The 27,147-nt window shown below is 37.4% G+C and overlaps 2 protein-coding genes across 2 annotated transcripts; one reads left to right on the top strand and one right to left on the bottom strand.

Annotated features, from left to right (window-relative positions):
* Window positions 1-8,438: 8,438 nt before the first annotated feature.
* Window positions 8,439-10,928, bottom strand: LOC118742438 (exocyst complex component 3). The gene is made up of 3 exons (XM_036474507.1): window positions 9,957-10,928; window positions 9,139-9,903; window positions 8,439-9,079 (listed from the first exon to the last, which is right to left on the bottom strand). Exons 1-3 carry the CDS (start codon window positions 10,926-10,928, stop codon window positions 8,603-8,605), a joined length of 2,214 nt encoding a protein of 737 aa, XP_036330400.1. The 3' UTR covers window positions 8,439-8,602.
* Window positions 10,929-13,843: 2,915 nt separating this feature from the next.
* LOC118742437 (SET and MYND domain-containing protein 4) lies at window positions 13,844-18,079 on the top strand. Its single transcript, XM_036474506.1, has 5 exons — window positions 13,844-14,655; window positions 15,006-15,595; window positions 16,903-17,345; window positions 17,403-17,733; window positions 17,794-18,079. The coding sequence occupies exons 1-5, from the start codon at window positions 13,973-13,975 to the stop codon at window positions 18,054-18,056; spliced, it is 2,310 nt and encodes a 769-aa protein (XP_036330399.1). The 5' UTR covers window positions 13,844-13,972; the 3' UTR covers window positions 18,057-18,079.
* The last annotated feature ends 9,068 nt before the right edge of the window (window positions 18,080-27,147 follow it).

Here is a 27,147-nt window from a genome sequence, read left to right as displayed (position 1 = left end):
TTGTAGACATTTGGTAAGGGGGTCGGTTGTCGAAAATGCTAAATTACGTTCTGTTAAGAAGGAGCAAAGCAATATTTCAGCCTTTTTTGGGTTCATTACATTTTCAAAGAAGTCTTAAAAAAGTCGCCTACTTTTTCTGAATTTTTATGCTGCTGCAGCTTTTTTGATGCTTTTGCTAGCGTGCGTGTTGCAAGAGAACAGCTATTCCTGATTTGGCTTTTAATGTACATTTGCAAACATTACAAAAGGCCTCGTAACCTCAAGTGTTTACACAACCAGCCTTTGAGCACGGGATCCTTAGTCCAAGAATCAAAAAAAATGCGCGTACGCTTGGTATGCATCATATTTAAGTCATCTGTGTCCAAAGAATAAATATCTTTTGAAGCAGTTGCTGTAAAACACAAAGCTTGTAAAGATTTATTAAGAAAATAATTCAAAATCAGTTCCACTTGCAAGATTTAGTAACAGAGAATTACTGGGAAGTTAAAAAACGTCATTTTTAACATAAAAAACGTCCAAACGTCAACAGGATACAAAAAACGTCCAAATGACGTTAAAAACGTCAACCTGGCAACGCTGGATCGCTATGTAAAAGTTACTGTTCCAAAACTCGCTATATTCAATTTTTATATATAAAATTTGCAAAAACTACCACATTGTCATATTGGTTTTTAATGTTATTTGGCTCTTATTTATCCCAATTTTCAAATAATGAAGAGAACTATACAATTTGGATGTTACTTGTTGTTGTAGACGTTTTTTTTTTTTATTTATGGATCACTATTATAAAATCACATAACGCTGTTTGCAAGTGGACTACTCATTTGTGCAATATTAAAAAAAAAATCAACAAACTTTCGTACAAATTTCGAACTTTTAAAAATTCTAAAAAATCAATCGACATTTTTAGCCATTTGAAACGTGTACTTTATTCTACTAGAATTCAATGGGCTACAAAACTGCATACTCAGAATTTAATTTTAAAAAACTCGAAATTTTAACGAAAATTTGTAGATGTTTTGCATAAATTTTTAAGGCACTGTCACTCGATTGGTACATTTGTACAGATTTGTAAATTTTTATATTGGGCTATTGGTAAAGAAAAGTGGGACATTTTTTTTTTTGCATTCAAAAGATTGGTGCAATACGGAGATGTTCTATTGAAAAATTTCAATAAATTAGTTTTCGTGATTGGGATAGTGAAAAATATTTTGGGTGTTCAAACAATTGGGATACGATTTACACCAAATTTTAGCAAATACCCAATTGTTCGACACTGCCTTTAAACTTGTATTTATACGGATGTTGGTAAAGAACGAACTATAAAAAACTAACCGAAATTAAACAACAAAAATAATATTTTAAAACTTGTCAAAATTTGGTGCGGATATAATTTTTTCGACTACTGTACATAAGTTGGTTATGATTACTCGGCCGTGCTATCATAGTAGTACAATGCCACTCATATTTGACTTACAAACAAACTACGGGCAGGAATTTCAAGATTTCAACCCTGTTTATATGAAAAATTTTATTTTTATCAGTATTTTTCTTTTAATCAAAATATGTTGAAATAAAAGGGAAACTAAAAAAAAAATTTGCCTACTACTGCTTAATTTATTTACTGTATATACTTTTGTCGAATTCATAGGTACAACTAGAGATGGGGGTGGGATATCGGGACCCGCGGGACCCAAGGTACTGATTTCAAATTGGCCGGGATGAGCGGTATCGGGAATGACTGTAAAAATTTGCGGGCGGGATGGGACCAAAATCCTTTCCCGACGCTCCCGATAAACCAAATCCCCCACAAACTCAGAAAATCTTCCTTAAAAACGATGTATGTAATACAGTCCGACCGATTAATCGGCATCGGCATAGGCCATTATCGGCCAAAAGAATCAGCATCGGCCGTTTTTGGCCGATTCTTAACAGATTCTTTTTATTTTTTTCTCAATTTTAACAAATGTTCATAAAAATTTGAAACTGTTTAATCAGATTTTTTAGAATTTTTTTTTTAGTACGCAGTTTTTTAAATTCTAGTATAATAATGTGTTTGAAGGAGCTACGTAAGTGTTGATTTTTGAAAATTTTTTGTTCACGCATTTTCTTCCAAACAAAGAATGTTCGAACATTTTTTTGTATGGAGAAAATCCGCAACACCTTCCACAAAAAAAATGTCCAGTAATCAATAGTAAGTCCTAGTTACTTAAAATTTGCACTTCATTAAAATAAAATTGAATGGGCTACAAAACTGCGTTCTCAGAAGGTTGAAAGAAAACGTTTGAAATTTTTACTAATATCGCTTTTGTTAGATAACGAGCTACACTTTCATAAAAAAATAAGAAACATTAAATATACGAAAGGGAAATAGCCAAAGAATGCTAAAATGTCGTTACTGTAAGTACTGTTACTGTTTATTAGCAAATTGTATTCAATACAACACCTTTATAATCAGCAGAAGCTAAGGGTCTAGCTAAGAAACCTGTTGAAAATCTTTGAAATCGGGCAATAACCACGCCCACCTGCCATTTTACGATAATTTACAGAAACACGAAAACTGCGATGCATCGGTAACTACTGGAGCTTATTCACTTAAAACCGCTGATTGCAATAATCACTTAGCAGAAAATTAGTATATTATTAATTTTTGGGTACATATGTATGTATGTGTGTATTGCTGTGCTCCCAACCCAACAAGCATTTCAGTAAATGTTTTTAAAAATAACTTTAAGTAAGTTTGCTATAATAAACGTTAAATAAGCATTTTTAATATTAAGCTTGTCAAAGGTTTTTCAAATAAAACTTTAATAAGTTTTGAGAGCGAATGTTTATAAATAACTTAAACTTATAAATGAAATGCAAATGCCAACGACATGAAGTAGTAAATATAACATTTTTCCAATCGTAAGTGAGGTGTTTACGTTTTTTCAAATATATTATTAAAAGAAAAAACTAAATGAAACCGATGCGGTAAAAAAAAATCCAATCCAGGACCCGCTGCACTAATCGGTGAAGCATTAGAGTCTTCAAATGATGAGTTCTCCTTATCCTTTCTTAGTTTAACATTCAATTAAAAATGTATTAAATTTTTTTCAGAAAAGTTCATCAATGAGAATGGCGGCGATGAAGCGGAATATATAGCTGCATCGATGTCGTTTTTTCAATTTTCCAATAACCGCATGTAATTGAAAGCACGCAACAAGATGTAATAATTAACTTTTTTATGTTTAATTTTTGTGTGTTATCGTGAATTTGTAAGCTAAAATGTCTATTCCCTATTTAAATTTTCGCGACTGTAGATGAGTCCGCCGAAAATTCCCATTTATTTTAGTTTCTAGATGTTAAGCAATCTATGTATGAGTTTTTAATGAAATATCTTTAAATAAAGGGTTATAAAAATGTTTATAAAAGCTTTCTTTTAAAACTTTTTAGTAAGTTTATATTCATACGCTTATAAACAACTTGTTTTGAACCTTTATTATAAGTTTACACTTTTACGCTTGTAAAAAGCTTTCTTTTAAACATTTATTACAAGTTTATATTTCTACGCTTATAACCAATGTTCCTTTTCGATTATATTACGCTTACTTTCAAGCGTTTTATAAACAAACAAGTAAGAAAGTCTAAGTTCGGGCGGAGCCGAACTTTAAATACCCGGCGCAAGTATTAAATATATGTTTTTTTGCCTTTCCGAAACCTTCCGCTAGATGGTAAGCCGGGGTGTATCAATTTTGAGTAAATTAGCGTCCTTCAATTTCGAAATATTGAAGTTTCAAGCATTTCTGAAATTTACCGTTATATGAGAAGCGGCCGTTATTTTAGCCCGATTTCAATAATTTTCAACGTTTTGCTTATATGTGGCAAGCACAATAACCACACCGAGTTTGGTACAAATTGGTAGAACGGTTACCGATATACTTATATATGATCATAAGTGGGCGGTGCCACGCCCATTTTCCAAAATTTTACCATAAACGTATTTCTTGGTAAAGAATTGTTGCAAGCATCAATTTTGAATAAATTAGCTTCAATATTTACTGATTTATCGAAGATTTTGTATTTCTCTGAATTACCGTTATATGGGATGTGGGCGTGGTTATTGTCCGATTTTAAAAAGTTTCGGCGATTTTTTATCCTGTACCAAGGCCAACAACTGTGCCAAGTTTGGAAGAAATTGGTGCAACGGTTACCAAGATAAACACATGTAACCATAAGTGGGCGTGGCTACGCCCATTTTCCAAAAATTTATAATATTCTTATTTTTCGTCTAAAAGTTATTGTAAATATCAATTTTGAGTGAATAAGCTCCAGTAGTTACTAAAATATCGCAGTTTTCGTTTTTCTGAAAATTACCGTTATATGGGAAGTAGGCGTGGTTATTGAGCGATTTTAGAAATTTTCGGCCATTTGGTATGTTGTGCGAAGGCCAACAACTGTGCCAAGTTTGGATGAAATTGGTGCAGCGGTTACCAAGATATACACATGTAACCATAAGTGGGCGTGGCTACGCCCATTTTCCAAAAATTTATAATATTCTTATTTTTCGTCTGAAAATTATTGTAAATATCAATTTTGAGTGAATTATCTTCAATAGTTACTAAAATATCGCAGTTTTCGTATTTCTGGAAATTACCGTTATATGGGAAGTGGGCGTGGTTAAAGTCCGATTTCGCCCATTTTCAATACCAACCTACCTTCGGTTAAGGGAAACCTACATACCAAATTTCGTTGAGATATCTCAATTTTTGCTCCAGTTATCGTGTACACGGACAGACGGACAGACGGACAGACGGACAGACGGACGGACAGACAGACATGGCTTAATCGATTTCTTTTTTCATCCTGATCATTTATGTATACATTTGTCTATATCTATCTCGATTCGTTTTGGCTGTTACAAACAACCGTTATGTGAACAAAATTAATATACCCTTGTGCACAAGTGCGCTCGGGTATAAAAATCAACGTTTTGGTTAAAATATTCAGCAATTCAGCTATGAAGAATTGTGCAAATCCCGGCATTGCATATTTCACGGGGCAATAATTAGTTACCAGCTTATGAGATGGCAACAAAATTTACCGGTTACAAGAGTACACAGAATGCGAAAAGGGTTTAAAAATTGACAAGAACTTTATTTACCGGTTACAAACTTTTTATTACCAGCGCAGAATAGACCTGTAACTGTGGTTTTTGTTCACTTTTTATTGTGAACCATTACAAATAGCTAATTATCGGATTTCATACGACAACATCGATTCGTAATAGGGAATAACAGAATGCAAGAGTCTATCGTGCATCGTACGAATTCATAATAGCTAAGTCTAACTCTGCATATTATCGAAAACGTTTGAAATCGGGAACCATAAATCGACTTTCAATACGCTCAGAAATTCAAGCGTAATGACTCGAATTTTTTTTTCAAATCACTTTAATTTCTCACATGGCACAGTGGCCAATTTTTGGAAAACCCTGGCCAAAAGTCCAAAAAAAAAATTGGTGCATTCGTATGCATAACCATCTTATATTGTTAGGAGGGCTCTACTGCGTATCGTTATGAGACAACAAGTCGATTCTCTTAAGCCATTTAGTGTTACAAGAGATCGAAGTGACTGTTGCTAGCAATTCGCTCTAAACTTTTCGTAAATTAGAGTTTTCGTCGTTGTTAAAATCGTGGTATTATCTTTAAAAAAATAAGAGTTTTCAAGCATCCGCTCATGGACATTGTAATCTAGAGTATGTAAAACATGTTTTTTCATTGTTACGCCATCGAAAAACTGACGTAAGACATAGATATTCACGGGTTGATTTTTTTGTTTACTCATTATGATGGATTAGGAAAATAGTTACGAGAGTGGCGGTCTAATTTTCTTTTTCATATGTATTGAAGTTTTTCCCATCCACCTTGGTTAAAACCACCTACCACAAGCCGTCACTGTAGTTTGGACATCAGTTTTTATACGCCATCCTTAATATTTTTATGTTTAAAAGATTTAAATTATGTAAAAAATTATTTCTGTCAAGATTTTGATGTTTTAAAGATTGGATGTTTTTAGAATTTAAATATCAGAAAGTACTACTATATTAGAGTGCTCATCCATGGGCCTCTCATTATTGAATGGGCACCCCTGCCAATTGGGCAACTTTCCGAAGAAGCCCAAGAGTCAAGGAATAAGGATATTAAAAAATATCGGCTGCTTGTATCCTTGGACCCTGTCATTTCAAGTTTACGTTTAAACCCACCAAAACAAGATCATAAACTGTCGTCAGATGCCATTAAATTATTAACAACTGTTGTAAATGCGGATGCGAAATTGCCATCAGAAAATATAGATATGAGCTTAAAAATATATTCGTGTACCAACAAATATGTATGTCTTGTTTATTGATTCATTCAAAATCCCGCAGTTCCCGTGTAAATTTGAACATCAAAATTTTTAGAAACAAACATTAAGACCTCGTTAGTGTTTGTCCGAGCTTCTCTTCCGATTTGTGGCGTGCGCCTTGATGTTGGCGCACAAAGGGGAGGGACCAACAGTTTTACACCGAATCCGAATGGGGATTTTATTTTTATGAGTGGCTGCGGAATGATAGCGTATATTGCTAACCACTACATCACATTATATAACAAAAAAGAAAAAAACATGACCTTTTATACTTAACTACCTTAGTTTTGCTAAAAGTCTGATTATTTAAGCGTACACAGCAGCCATTATGGATACGCCATTTTGAATTTGGAAATTATGTGGTGAAATTTAAAACCAGCAACCAAAATAAAGACGAATACACAAGGTTTGATTACAATTGTACCACGCTTCGACTTTTGGCCAGCTTTTTAGAAAAATTGGCCACTGTGAATCGGTTAGAAAACAGGTATAAACACATCACTCATTTGAAGTGAAAAAAGGCTGGTTTTCTTTATACAGCCCGTTTTAAGTTTGAATTATTATTATAACAAATTTGAATACTTGTTCGCTTCTATTTCGGTCCACTGCGCAAATTAATTATTTAAGAAATATCGAATCAAATAAAACACCTCTTTGAGGTAAAAGTTTCGAGTGACGAAAGCTGAACTAGAAACACATTATTTATTTATTATATGAATTCGTGACGAAAATCATACGCATTTTTTAACTGCCTTTGAAGTACGGAAAATCTTTTTTTATTTATTCGAGTCATTTCAGCATGCTACTATTGCTGCTTTCGTCACTCGCTCGCACTGCCGTTCGCTGTGATAAAGATAACACATTTTTATACCCGAGCGCACTTGTGCACAAGGGTATTATAACTTTGTTCACATAACGGTTGTTTGTAACAGGCAAAACGAATCGAAATAGATATAGACAAATGTATACATAAATGATCAGAATGAAAAGAGAAATCGATTAAGCGGTGACTGTCTGTCCGTCCGTCCGTCCGTCCGTCCGTCCGTCCGTCCGTCCGTCCGTCCGTCTGTGCACACGATAACTCGAGTAAAAATTGAGATATCTTAACGAAACTTGGTACGCGGACTTCTTTTGGGCATGGGACGGATGGTATTGAAAATGGGCGAAATCGGACAATAACCACGCCTACCTCCCATATAACGGTAATTTTCAGAAATACGAAAAGTGCGATATTTTAGTAACTACTGAAGATAATTCACTCAAAATTGATATTTGCAATGAGTTCTAGACGAAAAATAAGAATATTAAAAAATTTTGGCAAATGGGCGTAGCCACGCCTACTTATGGTTACATGTGTATATCTTGGTAACCGCTGCACCAATTTCTTCCAAACTTGGCACAGTTGTTGGTCCTGCTACAACATACCAAATGGCCGAAAATTTTTAAAATCGGACAATAACCACGCCCACATCCCATATAACGGTAATTTAGAAAAATACGAAATCCTCGATAAATCAGTAAATATTAAAGCTAATTTATTCAAAATAGATGGTGGCAACAATTTTTTACCAAGAAATACGCTTATGATACAATTTTGGAAAATGGGCGTGGCACCGCCCACTTATGATCACATATATGTATCTCGCTAACCGTTCTAGCAATTTGTACCAAGCTCGGTATGGTTATTGTGCTTGCCACATAAAAGCAAACCGTTGAAAATTATTGAAATCGGACTAAATTACGACCGCTTTTCATATAACGGTATATTTCAGAAATGCTTGAAACTGCAATATTTCGAAATTTAAGCACGCTAATTTACTTAAAATTTATACACCCCGGCTTATTGTGTAGCGGTAGTTTTCGGAAAGGTGGAAAAACATATATTTAATAATTGCGCCGGGTATTTAATGTTCGGCTCCGCCCGAACTTAGACTTTCTTACTTGTTTTTACTTTGTAATACGGTTTCAGCGAGTGCTTTAAAGAAATAAGTGTGGAGTCAAATCAGATTTCCGTTAATGCGGTGCTTGCGTAAGTATGGACAAGGTATATATATAGATATTGGATTTTTGTGGATCAATGATACTACCCCATTTTGAAATAGCCACCAACTGTATTTTGTAGCATTTTCAAGTACAATAAATTTTAATTAGACCGATTTAGAACATACACACATATATACTAGTAGAAATATGTGTGTATGTATATGTATATCCTTTACCACAATTTGTCATTGAAGACAATTTCTTTGAATATGCAATCTTGTTTTGCAATGCTAACCATAGCCTTCTTAGATTTTGCAGCATCTTGCACCTTTTCCCGAACTTCACTGGACTTTACGTCATTACGCAAATAGAATAATCGTACTATATGATCTTCACTCAAGGATGGATAATTTCCCAGTAACGTATGAAGGTCTAGTACTAGTAATTCTATATCCCCGGACAGCAAAGCCGAGAGTGTCGGTATCAAATCTAGCGGGGAGTCACTCATTGTTAAATTCGGTGCGATTTTCTCGAAGCACTGCTTAAACCGTTTCGCTTCCTGATTGATTTTTGTAGTGATCGCTTCACATTCGCTCCTTGACTTTGATAAACGTTTGGAAAGCAAAGCGCGTATGTACCGTTTTGCAAGTAGTTTTTGTGCCTCATTTATGACCATCTCAAAGTTATTAGGCCGTAAGTGTTTATAATCCTGTTAGTATTAATATAATTAAGTTATGATTTTATATCTAAGCAGCAATTAAAAAATACCTGGAAGTAGTCTAACAAGGTAATACAAATGGTGTCAACAGAAATCGTGGTTCCCAGCCATTTCATTGTGAATAAGTCATTAAAATGACCCTCCATGTCCAGGAAGGCTTCTTCAAGCAAATAACTGGTAGCATGTGCCCTAATCCTTTGGAATGTGGTAAGCAATTTTTCAAAATCTTCATAATGTTCAGTGCGCGATTTTGGCCAATACAGTTGCTTCATTTGGTGAGCCAACTCCACCATTTGCTGACTATTATTTACTATAGTAATTATGTAGTGAGTAAAGTATTTTATTTGATCGCGATTACGAAAATGGTGTTCCTTTAGTTCGATAACATTCTTTAAGTAAGATTGTCCGAAAACCTCTACTTGTTGAATACTCATCACCAACGCCTTGAATGTCAGGTCAGAGTGTATGGTGTTAGTCACTTGTAGATGTTGATCGATCATTTGGAAGATGATAACTGGGGCTGAAGTATGATAATATTGTTCATGTTCAGGAGGCTGATCAGAGAACCATTCTTGCCTTTCCGTTTCTGCAGTTTTAGTCATCCATTCCTGGTAGTTTCGTTGCATATTACGCAAATATTCATCCTCAAGCGACTTCAAGTGTTCCGGTCGCAACAATGGCCCAACGACTTGCTGGATATCGACTTTTAGGTCAGGATGGGACATCAACTCTGCGCCGGGATATGTATTCATCACCCAAGATAACAGTGATACATATTCATTTCCTTCGAGACCTGATTTTGCAATATTATCGAGCTGAAAAAATATCAAAGCTGTGCTAAATAACCTTATATGTTTACGTTACTTACATATGAAGAAAGTCCTTCATGGTAAATTTTCACGTATTCCTTGAAGATGTTATAATGTGGGGGAAAACATGGGACGCACAATGATTTTACAACTCTCAAATCTTCCAAAATGATTTGACGCAAAATTTCCAAATCACGCACTAACCACATTTTATTATCTGCGCGCTCTTCCAATTTCGATCCTTCTATGCGTGTTACAACAGCTTCCTTTAACATTTTTAAGGCCATCGAACGCCATTGTTTTGGTCGTCCAGGTGGCAGGAATCCAGTTACTTTCTGCTGCTGCAAGGCGAATTGATCATTCTTTTCCTCCCGTTCGATTATACGCAACGCTGTCACAATAACAGTAGGTTCCTTGCGCACAGTATTTAAAGTACGGCTTAATATGAGACGTAGTTTCTTTTCCAGTGCTTGGGAAACAGTATCAACTTTTTCAAAATGCCGCTTTAAAGTAATTTTATCGGATGCATGCTGCTTAGGTTGTTTATGCAATTCGTATAGCAAATCATCACGAGAATTCTCCAAGTCAGCGAGACACTGGTGTGCATTCAGAAGTTTATCTTCATCAATAAGTGTCATCGTTTTTTGAACACTTGCTTCAACATTAAATATATGTTTGAGATTCTCCATTGCAGTAGCATACTGGGAATGTTTGGTATTCTCTTCTCGTACCACCTCTAATGCATCATAGATCTCCGGTACTCCCTGCAGCAATCGATCCACTTCTAGCATGCGCTGGCGAACTTCCTTAACATCTTGTAAACATGTTTCTAACTGTTTTAAACCAACTCGTACCCCATCCAATTGATTTTGCATTCCCGTTTTCAGTAGTGCCTCCACCGAAGCTTTCTTTCTTGCAACTCGATGTCGAAATTGATCCACCTTTTCAAGTTGACCTGGCCGCTGGAGCATATTCTTTATGTCTTTCAAGGCTGCCTGTCGCGCCTCTTCTTCTAGTTGTTGCAAGTTCATTATTGGACCTCGATTAATGTATAATTAATGAAAGCCAGATCAACTACACGGAATTTTGACAAAACAGCAACCAACTAGTGTTAGAACAATATGTGTACCGAGTACAGAATATCGATACGTTTCATGAGTACTGCGTAGTATCGAGAACTCGATACTTTTTCACATGTACTGAGAACATATCGCGAATGCCGAAAAGTATCGACGCACAGTGGGCAAAAATCGAAAAATTGGTTATTGCAATGTGAACTCCAGTCGTCCAGTCATAGTTGCTTCATCGTAACAATCATGATGCAAGGATTTCATGACCACTACACTTTCGCACACTCGGTCGGGATATTTCAATTCATTTGGCGTCTAAAAATTCCCTTGGAGCAGGTATTTTCTTTTTTTTTTTTATGGTGGATATGTTCGCGAAATATTTACAAAAACCTGAAATTTTTTAAAATATAGACTGTGCTGCAACAATTCTAGACATAAGTTTTCAGTAATATCTCTTCTTTTCTTTTCCTGAATTGTGTTTTGTGCATGCACACAGAGAATTTTTACAATTTCGTCATACTTTATAGTTAAAACGCTCACATTTATTGAATTTTAATGCAATTATCCACTTTTTAATCATTTCCACAGATTTTATGCAAAAAAATACTAATTTTTATGCAATTTTAATGCAAATATTAACTTTTTCACTAATTTTTCCCCATAAAATGTAAACAAACAATGCGTGCACAACGATTAGCAAAGGACAGAGCCGTACTTATCCGTTTCTGCATCTTCTACGATATGCCGATAACTAGCCGATAACGACATGCATGTGCTCGGCTCAAAATTTCAGGGCGAGACGATAACGCAAATATGATTGGACGACAAGTGTGCAGATAGCCTTAGTTGGTATTTTTGTAAAAACAATGGCGCGTATTCATAGTCCAGCAACTAAGTCGAAACTAACAAAGTTGCAACTTAAATTTAAGTACCAACTTAAAATTTATCTCTATTCATAGTCGCATTTCAGACTTCTACTAAGTAGTTTCGACTTAGTTTACGATATAGCAAAATAAGTGTGAAAATGTATCGATTTTTGTTTACGATATTTTGGAAAAATTACATTTTTATAAAATAATGTCAAGTTTGATTATCCGTTTATGTCATTTTTATTTTCATTGCATGATTATGCAAAAGAATAAGGTATAATTTTCTTGTTAATTGTGTGAAATAGCCAGAACAACCGCAGTGATGTGAAGTCGATGTTTATCGAAAGCATGCTGTGAAACCACGGTACAACGAATAAAGTCGAGAGTCGAGTACATCACAGCAGCTTTCAATTTGTCACTGACCACCCTGATCATCCCTGAGATGTGGAAAATGGGTAGGATCATCCCCCTCCTTAAGCCAGGTAAGAAGGCGGACGCAGGAGACTATTACCGGCTAATCTCCCTCCTATCCCCAGTGGCAAAGACAATGGAAGCACTACTCCTCCCCAGTCTAATAGCACCAGAAACGACCACATCGTTCTAGGTGGTCGACCGCCACCCATCAACATCGACGAAGCCGAACTGCCAAGAGAGACCAGGTGCACCCTAGCACAACTCCGTTCTGGGTGGTGCCGCAGATTAAACAGCTATCTCTCCCGGCTGAACCCAGAAGGGGCAGACACATGCCTTGCATGCGGGCAAGGTCCACACAACACCCAACACCTCTTCACATGCGCCTCTAACCCCACGACCCTGACACCAGAAGCACTATGGACCGCGCCTATAGACGCTGCCCGCTTTCTCGGCCTCAGGCTTGTCGAGTCGACGAAGACGACCCTTGACGAAACCCCGGGGGGTTGAGTACTGCTGCTACAACAACAACAACAAATGAATATATACACAAACAAATGTTCGGTTATGTTTAAAACAATTCAAGTTTTTGTATTGAATTTTTGGTTTAAAATTTATTTTTTCCTTTTCAGTAGGGTTTTTGCACATTATCTTCTGCGTGAGAATTGATCGTAATATATACGGATCTAAATAAGAGACTGGAACACGGCTGTTTGTCAAAAGCATACGATTTCAAACTCGCGTAAATGTTCATTTGCTAAATGCTATAGCATGAACGCTCTTCGAAAACATATGTTCGAAAGTGCTAAATGTTGCATTTTAAATGCAGCAAAAACGCTGCATTATTACATTTAGTCTGTTCCAATAGCAGTCCGGTTTACAGGATTTAGTCAGAACTTACAGGAAGTCGTTCCTATTGACATAAAACCTGTAAGTGGGAACACATTTGAGAGAGTAACTGAGCAACTGTTCCTAGTCAGAAGTTACAGGATTTAGTCCGGAGTATTTTTTCCTGTAAGTTCATGAAAAGTGTCAAACGATCAGCTGATTTACATGTGCAAACAAAAACAGAAAGCGGTGAAAGCAAAGAACCTTATATTTGTTAAAAAATGGAAGTAAACAACGAAATATTTAAATATGTATAGATTTTAATAATTATTTAGTGATATTTCAGCCAAATCAGTGGAGTACCAATGACATGTAAACAAACCGTCTGACGTTTTTACAGGAAATGGTGCTTTTTGCGTTCCTATGCACTTCTGCATCTGTTCTCCTTTTACTCTCATTTGAGAGCGTAAAATTGTAGTTTGACAGTTCCACAGGTTTTAGTCCGAAGTTCAAAGGAACAGACTAATTTATAGCAATTTAAATCAATACGCAGCTCTTTTAATACGAACAATCATGTAAGTATATTTACCTCGTGTGTTACAACTTACTTTTTAATAAAATAAAAATTCCTTAAAAAAATATTAAAATTTCCCAAATAAGTATTTGATTAGGTGGCAGTGCTACTTCAACAATTTACGAAAAGTAGAAACGTCAGTAAGCAAAGTTTATGTCAAAAAAATTAAAAGTGAAACTCATGAACGAAAGACAGTATTTTTGGTTCATGGTATCCCATTTCTACACTACACTGGAATAAAAACATTGCAATCAGCTGATTATGATTATGGATGGTGAAGGAAAGTATCCGTAAACGTTACCAAGTGGCCGCTACGGTTGAACATGGACGGATTCAGTTTTCCAGAACTTTTGTCATATCAAGCTGCTAACACTAGAGTTGTGACCTATGGAAATGAGTTTCAATTTATGTTAGCTATTAAAAATGATGAAAATTTCCCACTAAGACGTCGTATGTCCGCAGCATGGCTTAGCGCACTAAAAGCCAAATGTGCATTAAGTACTAACGATAAAGAGAATGCAGCTCGAAATGCAACTCGTCTGCGCGAAGAAGGGAATGTCCTGTATAGCTCAAAAACTGATTACAATAAGGGAGATATGATCACCGCTGGACAACGGTATACACAAGCTATTTTCGCTGCCGTAGCCAATACAGAACCTTTGGCGCTAGCTTATGCTAACCGGGCAATGGCCTTGCAAGAATTGAAATACTACCAGCAAGCATATGATGATTGTTGTTGTGTACTTGAGACAAACATGTATCCACCGCGTTTATTGCACAAAATTATAGCACGTCAGGCGTTTTGCGCATTGTATTTAAAGGATGCAATGAAATTGGAGGCGCATTTGCAAGAACTAAAAGACTGGAATTTAAATGAGAGCTTCACTATGAGAGTACAAGAGCTGCATGCAGGACTGGAAATATTAAATAATAATGAAAGGCAAAAGCAAACCGAGTTTGGAAAGGAATATAGAAAAGAAGTATCGATGACAGAAGCAACAAGGATGTGAGTAAGACATACATACCGTCGGCAGGGGCGGAATACCTTATACAAATTTATGATTACCAAATTAGTCATGACTCACGGAATCCACCTCTGAGGTGCCACCTTTTCTTAACAGAAATCGGTTAACGTGGTCCAAAGTTATGCGGTAACATATGTACATAAAACAAAAATAAAAAATAAAAATTGCGACGAATCGATAACTTCCACCGTTTTTTAAAGTCGGATAATAAGTTTCTTTGCTCTTTTGTGAGCTTTCCGGTCTATCTTATACGTGGTATTGCACGCCAATCGACAATATGTACATTCTATGCTTTGGCAACAATAACATCTTTTATTTCATAAACTTCCAGCATTGATACAAAAAGCACTACCCGCGGACGCTACATGATTGCAACGAGGGAGATAAAATCTGGGGAAGTGATTTTCAGTGAAACAGCAAGCTCTTTTGTGCCTGTCGGTGGTTGTCAAATGTGTCAAGAATGCGGTGCTATGTTAATGATTCCCTTTCCTTGCCACGGCTGTAATGGGAAAGTTATTTACTGCTCATTAGCCTGCCGAAAAGGACATTTCAAAGTGCATCAAAATGAATGCATTGGACATTTAATAGGCTTGTTTGCGCAAATCGGCATTTCACACCTGGCGCTAAGAGTAGTACTGGAAGAGCTGCCAGCAATTGTTCCGATTGTAGAGCATAAAAAGGATCCCACAGAACTATGGCTTGATTTGACATCACCAAAAGGACTGCTGCATACTAGACCGGGTGTAAATTATGCACAAACGCTATGCATGGTTACCCATTTGGCCAAAATGTCTTTATCAGATATAATATGGTTTGCTTTAGTAGCTGAACTGTTAATTGTGTATCTCAAAGACCATACACATTTTTTTAAAAGTATGAAGAGCACTAATCTCAAGCAAACCGACTGGGAGTTAATCACAAGTAAGATGCATATCACTGGCTTAGAGAACAAATTTGTTATGACTAGTTTTTTTAAGTTTACTGGAGGGAAGAAAAACTCCGGGACCCCTAGCTTTTTTCAAACATTTTGCAAAAATCTATACGATTTTTTTTTTTTAGCAAAAGATAGGTACATGTCGCTCATTTGCTTCAATAGTGGCTTAATTCAAAAAATACATTTTTTAGTTAAGTATGCAAAAACTACCACATTATAGCTCACAATAAGTCAATTAACTATTCTTAAGATACATTTTGTATTTCTAAACTACCTGAAAGTTTTAAATAGCTACGGCTAAATAAAGAATCTACTACTACTACTACATCTTCTTTTATGTTATGCAACAGTTTCATAGCTGTATCGATTAACAATATTTCACTAGAACTAAATATGTATTAATTTTTACTGTGGGAGATATCGTCTCCTTAATTCTCAAAGGCCCTAACCAACATATTTTTTATTTTACAGGAGAAGAAAAAAACATGAGTATCAAAAAGAGGGAGGGCTTTGTAAAAAGTGGCATGTAACTCCATTATTTTTGGTACCAACCCTTCATAATTTTTATTGAACGGGTATTTTAATACATCCTACCAAAATCTGTGAAAAACGCAGTTCCGAAAAAAGTGTCGGTTAGGGCCTTTGGGAATTAAAGTAACTACATATATGTAAATTTAAAACTTTAAACCCGTTTTTCTCGAGTTTTGCTTTGTTGAGTTATGACATTATTGGAGTAAATGAGCGGTATGTATCTAACCAAATACGAATCAGTAGAATTCGACTTAGGGCAGGTTGTTCAATGTCTGGTTATCACTACCACTACGCTATCGACGATTTCGACATCATGCATGTAGCATGTGATCGATAAAGCAGTCGTTGTACTTAACCGGAGCTTCTACCTCCGATTTGTGCTAATCGGACATTGAACAACCGGCCCTTAACCTCTAACAAAATGTAAGTAAGTTCTCACAAGTGCGTGTACCAATTTTCACTCTAAGCTGGCACTGTAAATATGTATGCACATTGGTGTCAATAAGGAATAACTACTAAAGTCAGGAGATTGACTTTATCACAATGCACCTGATTATCCAAACTAAAAGTTAATTTGTATGCGGCTTTATAGGAATATTGGGAGAGGGTTGCAGACATCAAAATTATATCTTTTATATTTGCTACACATGGTAGTACAACATTTACAATATACACTGCGAATGGTGTATTATGCTAAAGTCAACCTCCCGATTCTAACTGCCATATTTCGTTGTAATTAAGATTTTATCATTTTATATTTTAGGTGCTCTGATACTTCGCCACATCGGTCAATTTATTGTAAATGCACATACATGCGTTTCGATTACACCATCTTGCTATGATGTATCATCAGCAGGTAACCTTGTTGGGCTTCTGTTGGTACCTAACGTATGGGCAAAGCCTTTTCATCTGCGTCGCGGCTTGTTGCATATGTTCAGCGAATTCCGAGAGGTTTCTGCTGCCAACCTCTCATATCTTAGCATATGTAATCATGCTTGTGCTCCTACCTTGTGTCCGAAATTCTCTGGAAGGAATTTCTACGCATTGGCTGTAAAAGACATAGAAACCGGAGCAGAAATATTTAATTGCTACACTCTGAATCACCGAAAGTCGCTAAGAACTTTCCGCCAGAGCTACCTAAAAGATACTTATCACTTTGACTGTATCTGTGCGCAATGCCAAAAAAAAAATCCTGACTCGGCCTACGTAAGAATTTGTTTTTATATCACAACATATAAACCTCTTTTTTAACCTTTGCTTTAGTTGAAGTATCATTTATACAAATGCCAAAATCCAAAGTGCCAAAAAGAATTCGTACCAGATGTAGATAATAGCTCGAACCTCATTTGGTGGCTAACGGTATATGAAAACCAAGTCCCTTTGGAAGGAGTAGCTTGCACCAAATGCAAAAAGAAATCGGATATTGAATGGTTTAGAGAATTTAAAGAATTACTAAAACAAACAAACAGTGTCAAAAAGCGGGTCAAACTTTTACGTATTTTCAAAACTGTTGATGATTTCCTTTTGGGGTTTCATTCCTTAAAGTTAACGTTGGCATCGGAGTTGGTAAACGCATGTATTATCTCATATACAGGTAATTTGTAGTCTAAAAATTCTGAAGTTATCAATTTGAATATTTATGATTTAATTTTAGCTGGTTGTGAATTTATTGATGAAGAGTTGAATGAAATTGTACGCATTTTAAAATTTTGTCTGGAGGGCACTGCCGATCAATGTGGTTTACAGTCCATTGAGTATGTGGCTACTATGACATATATGTGGGATTTAATTGCAATCGAAAAATGCCAATGTACGCAGTTGGAAAAAAATTCGATGCTTAAAGCACTTGACATAATATCTGATGAATATAGAATTGTGTTTATAAATTATTATAAAGACTACATTGATAAGAAATAAAATTAATCGCCCTTATGTCAGAACATGAATGTGCAAATTTATCAGTTTTGAGTTATTGGGTTGACTTGATTAACCTTTGGATGTTTTATAATATACCAAAACCCAGAATACTATGCGCGCACGGAAAGCACATATGTATGTACTTTACAATTCCAATTGCATAAATGTAAAGTTTCGTAATTTTTACACATTCATGTTTCTGCCATACGGGTGACGATATGTTAAGTTAAACTCAAAATGTTCAAAAATTGACTTTTACCGTAAAAGAATTGATAGTACGTATTTTAAGGACAACTAACATCATTCGTAACATATAAAGAGTATTTTATTGATGTGTAAAAATCTAATCTCTCAGTCTCTCAGTAAAGCTGCATGAGGCGATTTTCTAGGCGATTCAACATTGCTCGACAAAAATCGCTTACCTGAAAGTAACTTAAGTTAACTTTTGCATTTGACTATTGCCTGCCAAAAATTCGCTCATGTGCATGCATCGTATTGCTAAAATTCACGTTAAACCAGCAGAAAATTCGTAACTGCTGCAATATAAGTCAATTAATTTCAATTCCCAGCTCGGGCAATTGTTCCGCTATATCTGTATAAATGTAAGTAGGCAATGATATTCTGTAGGCACTCTGAAACTTTCACTAAATCATACTACAATTTAAAACTGCGTAATAAAAAACAAGCAATATAATTCAAAAATTACAAATTTTAAAAGCAAACTGGAAATTTTTTTGTTAATAACGAAAAAAAACAAGTGTCCTTGCAAAATTGCAACCCTGTACATGCATTTCCTTTTTGTAGCCACCCTTTTCCGAACATTTGGGCTGTGTTTCTTAATACATTCCGGATAATCTCATTTCACATCCGGAATAGACAGAATTCGTTTGAAATATACAAGCCATGGGTAATAGCGCAATTTTTTGGCGCTAGCTCAACAATGCCAGCGCCACCTGTGGTGTCAGCGAACTAACTCGGCACAGCGCAGTACACCGAATTGAACACGGCGCCATCTGAGTGTCACCTCAGTATCCATCGTCATTCAGTCATAAATTATTGGATATGCATTGAATGTGTTTTTTTTTCAGTAATTGCTCTACTTATTTAAAACATTATGAATTGTACGTTGGTGCCCAATCCTCATTTCGTAAAATGGTGATTGTGATCGATTCAGATTTGCCGTAGGCATTTCAGAGGCGCTTTGGGTAAAAAAAATCGAGTTTACTTTTTTACCGATTCGCATGGTAGATGCTACACTATTTTCAATGCAACAAACCACAGCTTTCTAGCTGCCTTAGTTTTTTCACAAATTAATTTTAAATATGGACACATTGACTAAAAAGTGTACAAATGCAATGCGCTTGTTAACTAACTTCAAAGTTGTTTTTCTCGAAAAGTTATTTTTGAGTTTTATGAACATTTATTTTGACAAAAAATGTGTTGCATGATCATTTTTCACTGCAATGCTCGTATTTATATATGTACATAAATAACTGGGGCATATTCATAGTTAAAATAAAGTCGGCATTAAAATTAGTTATAGCTTTTTTACATTATTTTCAATGGAATATCTGTGAAAAGCTGCAAACTTTATTTCAACTACGAATATGCCCCAATAGGTTTGGATTCAAATGAAAATGCATTTCCCACGCATATATATGTATGTACATACATGCTCCATTACTTGATAACGTTTTTACATGCATATATATGTATGTGCATATTACTGCCAAAAAAACTACGAACATGCATATAAATGTACATATGTACAAATCACGGCAGCATACATACATATGCACATAATTACACGTATACTCAAATACAACAATAACTATTTCAATCATAAACGCATTCGCATATTTCTCAAGGTCAAGATATTCCATTCTTAAATACTACAGCAGCACATCTCCCCGCAAATTCATCACCCTCAAGCGCAACTTTGTCAATCCGACACAAAAATTCTAAAATGTAAAATTGAAGAAATCTCGGCCAGCCAAGTGAAAAGTGGCAATTATTTCTCTATATCCAGTAAAATAAGTTATCTCGAATTTTGGTAATTTTTGTTAATTTTTGACAAAACACTCAATTTCTCTGTTCCCTTCCAATATTTCAACCATTAACTAGTATTTTAAGGTGTAATTTTAATAAACATTAAATAAAAGTCTACGATTTCTGCAGGAAAATACATTGATTTTTTTTTAATAAAATCAAAACTTCTAAAATCACAAACATATTTGGTTTTATCGGAATGTCACAAATGTAACGTGGCAACTTAGCTAGGGCTGCCAGATATCTCTGTTGCCAAACCGGGACACTTAAGGGGGGGCAGAGGCCTCTCGCTGCCTTCCACTTCGTTTCGACAAAAATTACGTACGAAAGGATGTAGTAAAATTTTATTTTGACAAAAAAAACATAAAAACATGAGATCATTACAATGTACACCAGCAAAACAAAACAATTTATCACAACTAAAGTACAGAGAATTTTCCACAATGCATGTACCTTTTTTGTTCCTTATAAAAATACAGTTTATACTAAATACATCAGAAAACATAAAAATAAAATTTCTAAACTTTGTGCAAAACTCGGGAAAATGCAATAATTTTGCATACAAATTCGCAACTTTCTATTCAGACTTTTTTATAAAAATTTTGAAAATGAAGTTTTGCAGCCCATAAAAATTTAGTTGACTTTTGGTATTGTTTTTACTGAGAGTTTCTTCCATACAAACTATGTTCGACATTTTTTTGTATGGGGAAGACACTGTCAGCAAAAAATCAACGAAATTTTCTGGTAACTTCAGACTTGCACTTTACTAATTGGCTCAAAAGCTACATTTTCAAAATTTTTCTAAAAGATCTGATTAGAAATTGTAATTATATTATAATTATAAGTAATCTAGGTTTCACGAAAGAAAAAAAATTAAATACAAGGTCAGGATCAGTAATTTGTTTCGTTGCTGTGAGCTTGTTTCAAAACTTCTGGCTATTGCTTAATATAATTGTAAAACTCTGTGCATGTCATTTTAACGTATTTAGGTACATACTTATATTAATCATCAACTATTGCTTGTGCAAAACGTGCTAAATTAAAAAAAAAAATTCGCATATGAAAGAGCACCAACCCAACTCGTAATAAACTTAAGTATACAAATTTTAGTATTTAGTATAGAAATATTCAATTGGAATACGCCAATATTAAAATGAAGCGCTTTGCACTTAACGGATGCTTTTTCATAATTAAGTTAAAAAATATATATTTAAATTCCATGCTGTCTGTAATGGGATTTGAACCCTGACGCTCTGGAAATTAGCAAATTGTGGCAAGCATCTTCGTGCACTCAGCTACAGCCAGACATGTAAATGTGCATTCAAATGTTCAGTTTGATTCAACACCACGTGTGCGTGGTATGAAAGTATTGTTTTTAAGTACGAACATTTCAAAACGATAATCAAATAAAAAATATTCATGTTTACTACGCGTTATTTCCCCCAGTAAATTCATAAAATTTTTCTTAATATTACAACGCGTTTTTTCTCTCAGTGTAGTCATTTTTATGCAAAATTTGTTCAATCAAATCGAAACCCGGGACATTTTAAGGTTGGACCGGGACACCGGGACAAATAGTCTAAAACCGGGACATGTCCGGGAAAACCGGGACGTCTGGCAGCCCTAAACTTAGCTCGTTTTCATATTTTTCGGTCCGAAATTATAAAATTTTTGTCCATGACGCGCCACAATTTTTGTACAGGTAGGTCAATGTGCCTTGAACACCATATGCATATATGCAAACAAATTATTTGATTTATTTTTTAATTTTAAAAATTTCTATACCTCTAAGAGTTTATAAAAATATATTTATATATATCCACAGATTATTTTAAATTTTTTTCATCCGTAACCAAATCTTCAGTACCATAAAAAGATTCAAACACATCAAAGTACAATCAATGCTATGTCCAAGTTAGTGCTACTCCACTGTACATGTGTATATGAATGTATGCATGTATGCGTGTAAAAAATGTCAATTCCAGTTTGATTTTAACCCATTTAGCGGACATAGTTTTGTTGGTTTCAGCTGGTTCCAACTGTTAATGAAGCACAATTTTTATGGTTAATCTTGATGAAAGTTACATGTATCGTCGAGAACATGGTTACATGCAGAATTTTAAATTAATTCAAACTATTCTTCATACAAAATGTACGAGTATTGCTTTATTAAATGCAAACTTATGCGAAAATCTAAATTTTTCGCAAACATGGGGTTAATGGTTTCGCGCACGTGCAAATCTGGTGCCGATTCGCAGAAATTGAATAATTTGTGTTGAAGGCAGCGGCGAGGGGAAGACGAAAGCCGACCAATCGTACATTTGTATGTAACATATATATGTACATACAAATGTACGATTGGTCGGAAAAAAAAAAAAAAAAAAAAAAAAAAAAAAAAAAATTTTTCAACGGAGGGGGAATCTTCCAAAGATGTTATGCACGATTCGTCATCCTGTCCGCTAAGGGTGCACCTCATTCGGGACCACGCCCAGACTATGTTATCACATAATTCAGGACTTGCGAGACAGCGCGCCTACGTACTAAACCCTTAACTCCGACGTCTGAAGCCTTGTGTTTCGCCTTGCGGGACCGCCGTTAGGTATTACGTCGCAAGGCGTAGCTTTGCCAATTGGCTCTTCACACACGCCTTTCTGGCTTATCTCTCGTTCAGTCTTCTCTTTTCGCTACTGCGCTGTCGTTCTTTCGCTCTTAGCTCCTGGAGGACTATTGCGGACCACGCCTTAATTCTGCTCCACACCGCTTTTGAGTTTATCATGTGCCCCACGATATTGTCAGGCGTCATGCTCTCCTTTATCAGCTGCTCTATGTCTGTTCGATCTGCCTCGTATTTTCGGCAGTGGAAAAATACGTGTAGTACGTTTTCGTCGCCGCTACCGCAGAATGAGCACTCTGTCCCGTCATCATGCCCATATTTGAACAGGTATTCTCGAAAGCAGCCGTGCCCCGTCAGCAACTGTGTCACGTAGAAGTCGGTCTCTCCGTGTTTCCTCTCCACCCACGCTTTTATGTTATTGATCAGCCTGTGCGTCCACCTCCCTTTTGTCGTCACATCCCAGTGTCTTTGCCATTCATTTAGACTTGCATCCCTCTCTTGTTTTCGCTCTTCGATTGTCAGGCACCTGCCTAAGTTTCGGGACTTATCGAAGACTCTTTTTAGCTCCATGGCCATTATTTCTGGGGGCATGATGCCCGCTAAGACTCCGACCGCCTCGTGTGACACAGTACGGAAGGCGCTAGTCACCCTGATGCTATTTAGTCGGTACACCGACTTTGCCGCCTTCGCGTAAGTCTTGCGCTGCAACGCGGGTCCCCAGATGGGTGCTGCATACATTAGTATGGACTGGCTCACTTTTGCTAGAAGCGCTCGTCTGTTTTGGCTCGGTCCGCCGATGTTAGCCATTAGTCTTGTTAGAGCCGTGGTCACTCTTGCCGCTTTTTCACAAGCTTTATCAATGTGCACCTTGTAGCTTAATCTCGAGTCTATCATGACACCCAGGTATTTCAGCGACTGCTGTGTTTTGATGCTATGTCCATCGATGTTGAGCGTAGCGCTCTCCATCTTTTTTCGGCTTGTGATCACCACCGCTTCGGTTTTTTGCCCTGCGAGTTGGAGATTCGTTGCAGCGAGCCAGTTCTTTATTTGCTGCGCCGTGCTGTTGCAGATGTTCTCAACTTGGTAGAGGTCTTTGGCCACTACTGTTATTGCTATATCATCGGCGTATCCGATAATTTGTACCTCCCTTGGCAGCGGCAGTCTCAGAATTCCATCATAGAGGACAATCCAAAGTAGTGGCCCAAGTACGGAGCCCTGTGGTACTCCACCCGTCACCAAGTACTTCCTGGGGCCTTCGTCGGTATCATACAGCATAAGCCTGTCAGATAGGTAGTTGGATACCATCCTTAGCAAGTAGGGCGGCGTGTTCTTTCTTTCCAGAGCACTTAGTATGTGAGGCCAGGATGCCGAGTTGAAGGCGTTTTTTACGTCGAATGTCACCACCGCGCAGTATTCCTTCGTGCCATATAGCCATCTTGTTCCTTCTATTGCCTTGCCTGCGACATCGGTGAGCTTTTTAATTGCATCAATGGTAGACCTCTGTCTTCGAAATCCATACTGGTTATCGGCGAGACCCGGCAGTTCCTCCTCTAGGTGCTGCTCCAACCGTACACAAATTAATCGCTCCAGTATCTTACCAAGCGTATCCAGCATACAGAGAGGTCGGTATGCGCTTGGTTCTCCTGCCGGCTTGTTTGGTTTCTGCAGTAGGACCAGCCGCTGTTTCTTCCAGATTTTTGGGAAGACGCCTTCTCGCAGACACCGCGTAAAGAGTTCGGTAAACGGACCCGTGTTGTGCTTGATGGCAACCTTCAGAGCCTTGTTTGGTATTCCGTCTAGGCCTGGCGCTTTGTCATTACCAAATCTTTCTGCTGCTTGGAGCACCTCCTCGTCTGTAACCGTTGGTGCTTCCATTCCCTCCGGTTTCTCCGCTTGCGGTCGCCGACCTCCTGGCGTTTGCACAGGGAAGAGAGTTTGCACGACGTTTTTTAGGAGGGTGGGACAGGTTGGTGCCTGGCCTTTACCACCTTTTATTTTCTTCATGACCACCTTGTAGGCATCACCCCATGGGTTTTCGTCCACCTTTTCGCAGAGCTCCTTAAAGCAGCTGGTTTTGCTGCTTTTGATGGCTTTTTTAAGGTCACTTCGCTTCTTTTTGAAGGCTTCGCGCAGCACGGCATGTTCCATCGAGCCACGGTTCCTTTGACACAACCGCCTCGCCTTATGACACTCACCCCTTATGGCCTGGATTTTTTCGTTCCACCAGTACGCCGGCTGCCTGAGAGAGCCGTGTTTTCTCCTGCACATAGCACCGTCGCAGGCTTTACTGATGTGCCTCACCAGTGTTTCAGCCTGGAGCTCAGTGTTATCCTCAGTGGCCATTTCCTCATCCAGCACGAGTCTGAAGAGCTCTTCATCCAGAGTCTCTACCTTCCAGCCCCTCGTTTGCACCTTCCTGGTGATCGCCCTTTGTCGGCTCTGTGCACAATTCCCTAGCTCCATCATGATTGCCAGATGGTCACTGTGCGTATAGAGGTCCGACACCTTCCAGCTCGTTGAGCGCACCAAGGAACTACTAGCGAAAGTAATGTCAATCACCGAGCCTCGACCATTCTTCTCAAAGGTATTTTTGTTCCCCGAATTCAGAAGCACCGCATCAAGTACCGAAAACGCCTTTAGTAGTGCATCTCCCCGCCTGTTTGTGTGGACGCTACCCCATTCCACTGCCCATGCATTGAAGTCCCCTGCTATAACGTTCATTGTGGTGGTCCGGACTTCTTGAACCAAACTGTCTAGGATGTTCTCGTATTCATTTTGTGGGATACTTGGTGGTATGTAGCAGCTATAAAAGTTAAAACCGTCTACCTTCGCTCGTGTGTAGTAGCTTTTACCAAGCAGCGGCTTTTCTTGGAAAGCTTTTCCTCCGCATGTCCATATTGCAGCTTTGCCTGTGAGGTCCGATATCCATGCTCCACTGTCTATATTTTTATACTGCTCGCTGATTATTACTATGTCCACCTTCTCCTCGTACACCGTTTGCCTGAGCAGCTCTTGCGCTGCTTCGCAGTGGTTGAGATTCAACTGCATGACTCTCATTTTCTTGATTTCTTGCACGCCTCCTGGTATAGCGGACACCTCCAACTACCTATCTGGTGCTCGGTGTTCTTTCTTCCCTGGTTTTTGCATGCTCTGCAGTGTGGCTTTTTGTCGCAGGCTTTCGCAAAGTGTCCATTTTCTCCACATTTTAGGCAGCATTGACTTCTGTCTTCCGCGTTTTTGCAGTCTCTCGCTATATGGCCATATTCCAGGCACCTGAAGCATTTTTTGGGGTTCGGTTTCTCACTTACTCTGCACACAACCCATCCTATCTTTATTTTCTGCGCGTCAAGAAGTAATCTTGCCTCCTGCGCTGGGAGATTTACCACCGCGGTTTGTGTGCCCGCATAAGCCGCCCTGATGCTTTTTATCGCACTCTCGTTAAGGTGGTTTAGCTCCTTTATCTGGTTGCGGATGGCCTCGGCAATATTCTCCTTGGTGGTAATCTCGTCCAGGTCACGGATTTCTACCATCGTCTCGTGGGTTAGGGCTCTGATCTGTGCCTGGTCCCCTAGAAGCCTACCTATTTTGCTCTTGAGTTCGCCCGTGTCCTTCATTTGCGTCTCCTTAAGCTGCAGCAGTATTTCACCCTTGACCGTCTTTCTGATGCGTGATACGCTCTCGCCGAGTTTCTGCAGCGCCTCTTCCTTTTTTACGGTCCTTAGTATATCGCTGTAGGTCATATCTCCCGTCCGAGCTATAATGATGGCATCTGGCCGTGGTGGTGGTTTGTATGCCATCTTCTTTTTGCCATGTGACCTGCGTTGGACCTCTACCCATTTTCCTTCTTTCTCCACCTCCTTCTCCTTAATCTTGCCGGAATTTTCGTTTGGCGCCACCTTACTCTGTTTGGTTGCAGGGTTGGTGGTCACCTCCTCCTGCGTGGTTTTGTTTTTCTTGGGTGGCGTCCTACGCTTTAGTTGGCTTTCATCTCGGGGCCTTTTCGGGGTTTCAGCAGTCACCGGTATGTTACAAAGGCATGTGTATATATGTACGTACAAATTTATGCGTTTGGCATTTTGCATGAATAGAAAATTTGATTGCAGAAATAATTTTAATGAAATTAATTTTACAAACACATTTGTACTATATAATATTAAGTGTATTAGTTAATATCGGTATTTTGATAACAAGCCATAATTTGTTAGACACACATACGTACATACACGGGCAATCAAAAGTGATTGCATGGTTATTTTTTGTATAATACTTACAATGTTTTTCAAGTAAACATTTTTTTGTTATTTTTTTAAATAAAAATATGGTTCATGCTTTAATCGAAACCACATAAGTCAAACTTTCCCTCCTTTTGTATCAATTTTGGCGCAATTTTTACCATTTAGATTAGAAAAGTATAATTTACATACATAC

This window comes from Rhagoletis pomonella, unplaced genomic scaffold (assembly GCF_013731165.1).
Source record: "Rhagoletis pomonella isolate Grant_MI unplaced genomic scaffold, Rhpom_1.0 Rhpom_scaffold_00007, whole genome shotgun sequence".
In the NCBI taxonomy this organism is placed as follows: domain Eukaryota; kingdom Metazoa; phylum Arthropoda; class Insecta; order Diptera; family Tephritidae; genus Rhagoletis; species Rhagoletis pomonella.
Note: the sequence above shows the minus strand (reverse complement) of the source record. Positions and strands in the feature narration are given on the sequence as shown.

Bases quoted from the DNA above. Each gene is read 5' to 3' on its own strand.
- LOC118742438 (XM_036474507.1), bottom strand. From the start codon at position 10,928: ATGAACTTGCAACAACTAGAAGAAGAGGCGCGACAGGCAGCCTTGAAA. The intron at 9,904-9,956 runs GTAAGTAACGTA...ATATTTTTTCAG, and splicing joins ATGAAGGACTTTCTTCATAT to CTCGATAATATTGCAAAATC. The intron at 9,080-9,138 runs GTATTTTTTAAT...TAATACTAACAG, and splicing joins CCTTGTTAGACTACTTCCAG to GATTATAAACACTTACGGCC.
- LOC118742437 (XM_036474506.1), top strand. From the start codon at position 13,973: ATGGACGGATTCAGTTTTCCAGAACTTTTGTCATATCAAGCTGCTAAC. The intron at 14,656-15,005 runs GTGAGTAAGACA...ATAAACTTCCAG, and splicing joins ATGACAGAAGCAACAAGGAT to CATTGATACAAAAAGCACTA. The intron at 17,734-17,793 runs GTAATTTGTAGT...ATTTAATTTTAG, and splicing joins ATGTATTATCTCATATACAG to CTGGTTGTGAATTTATTGAT.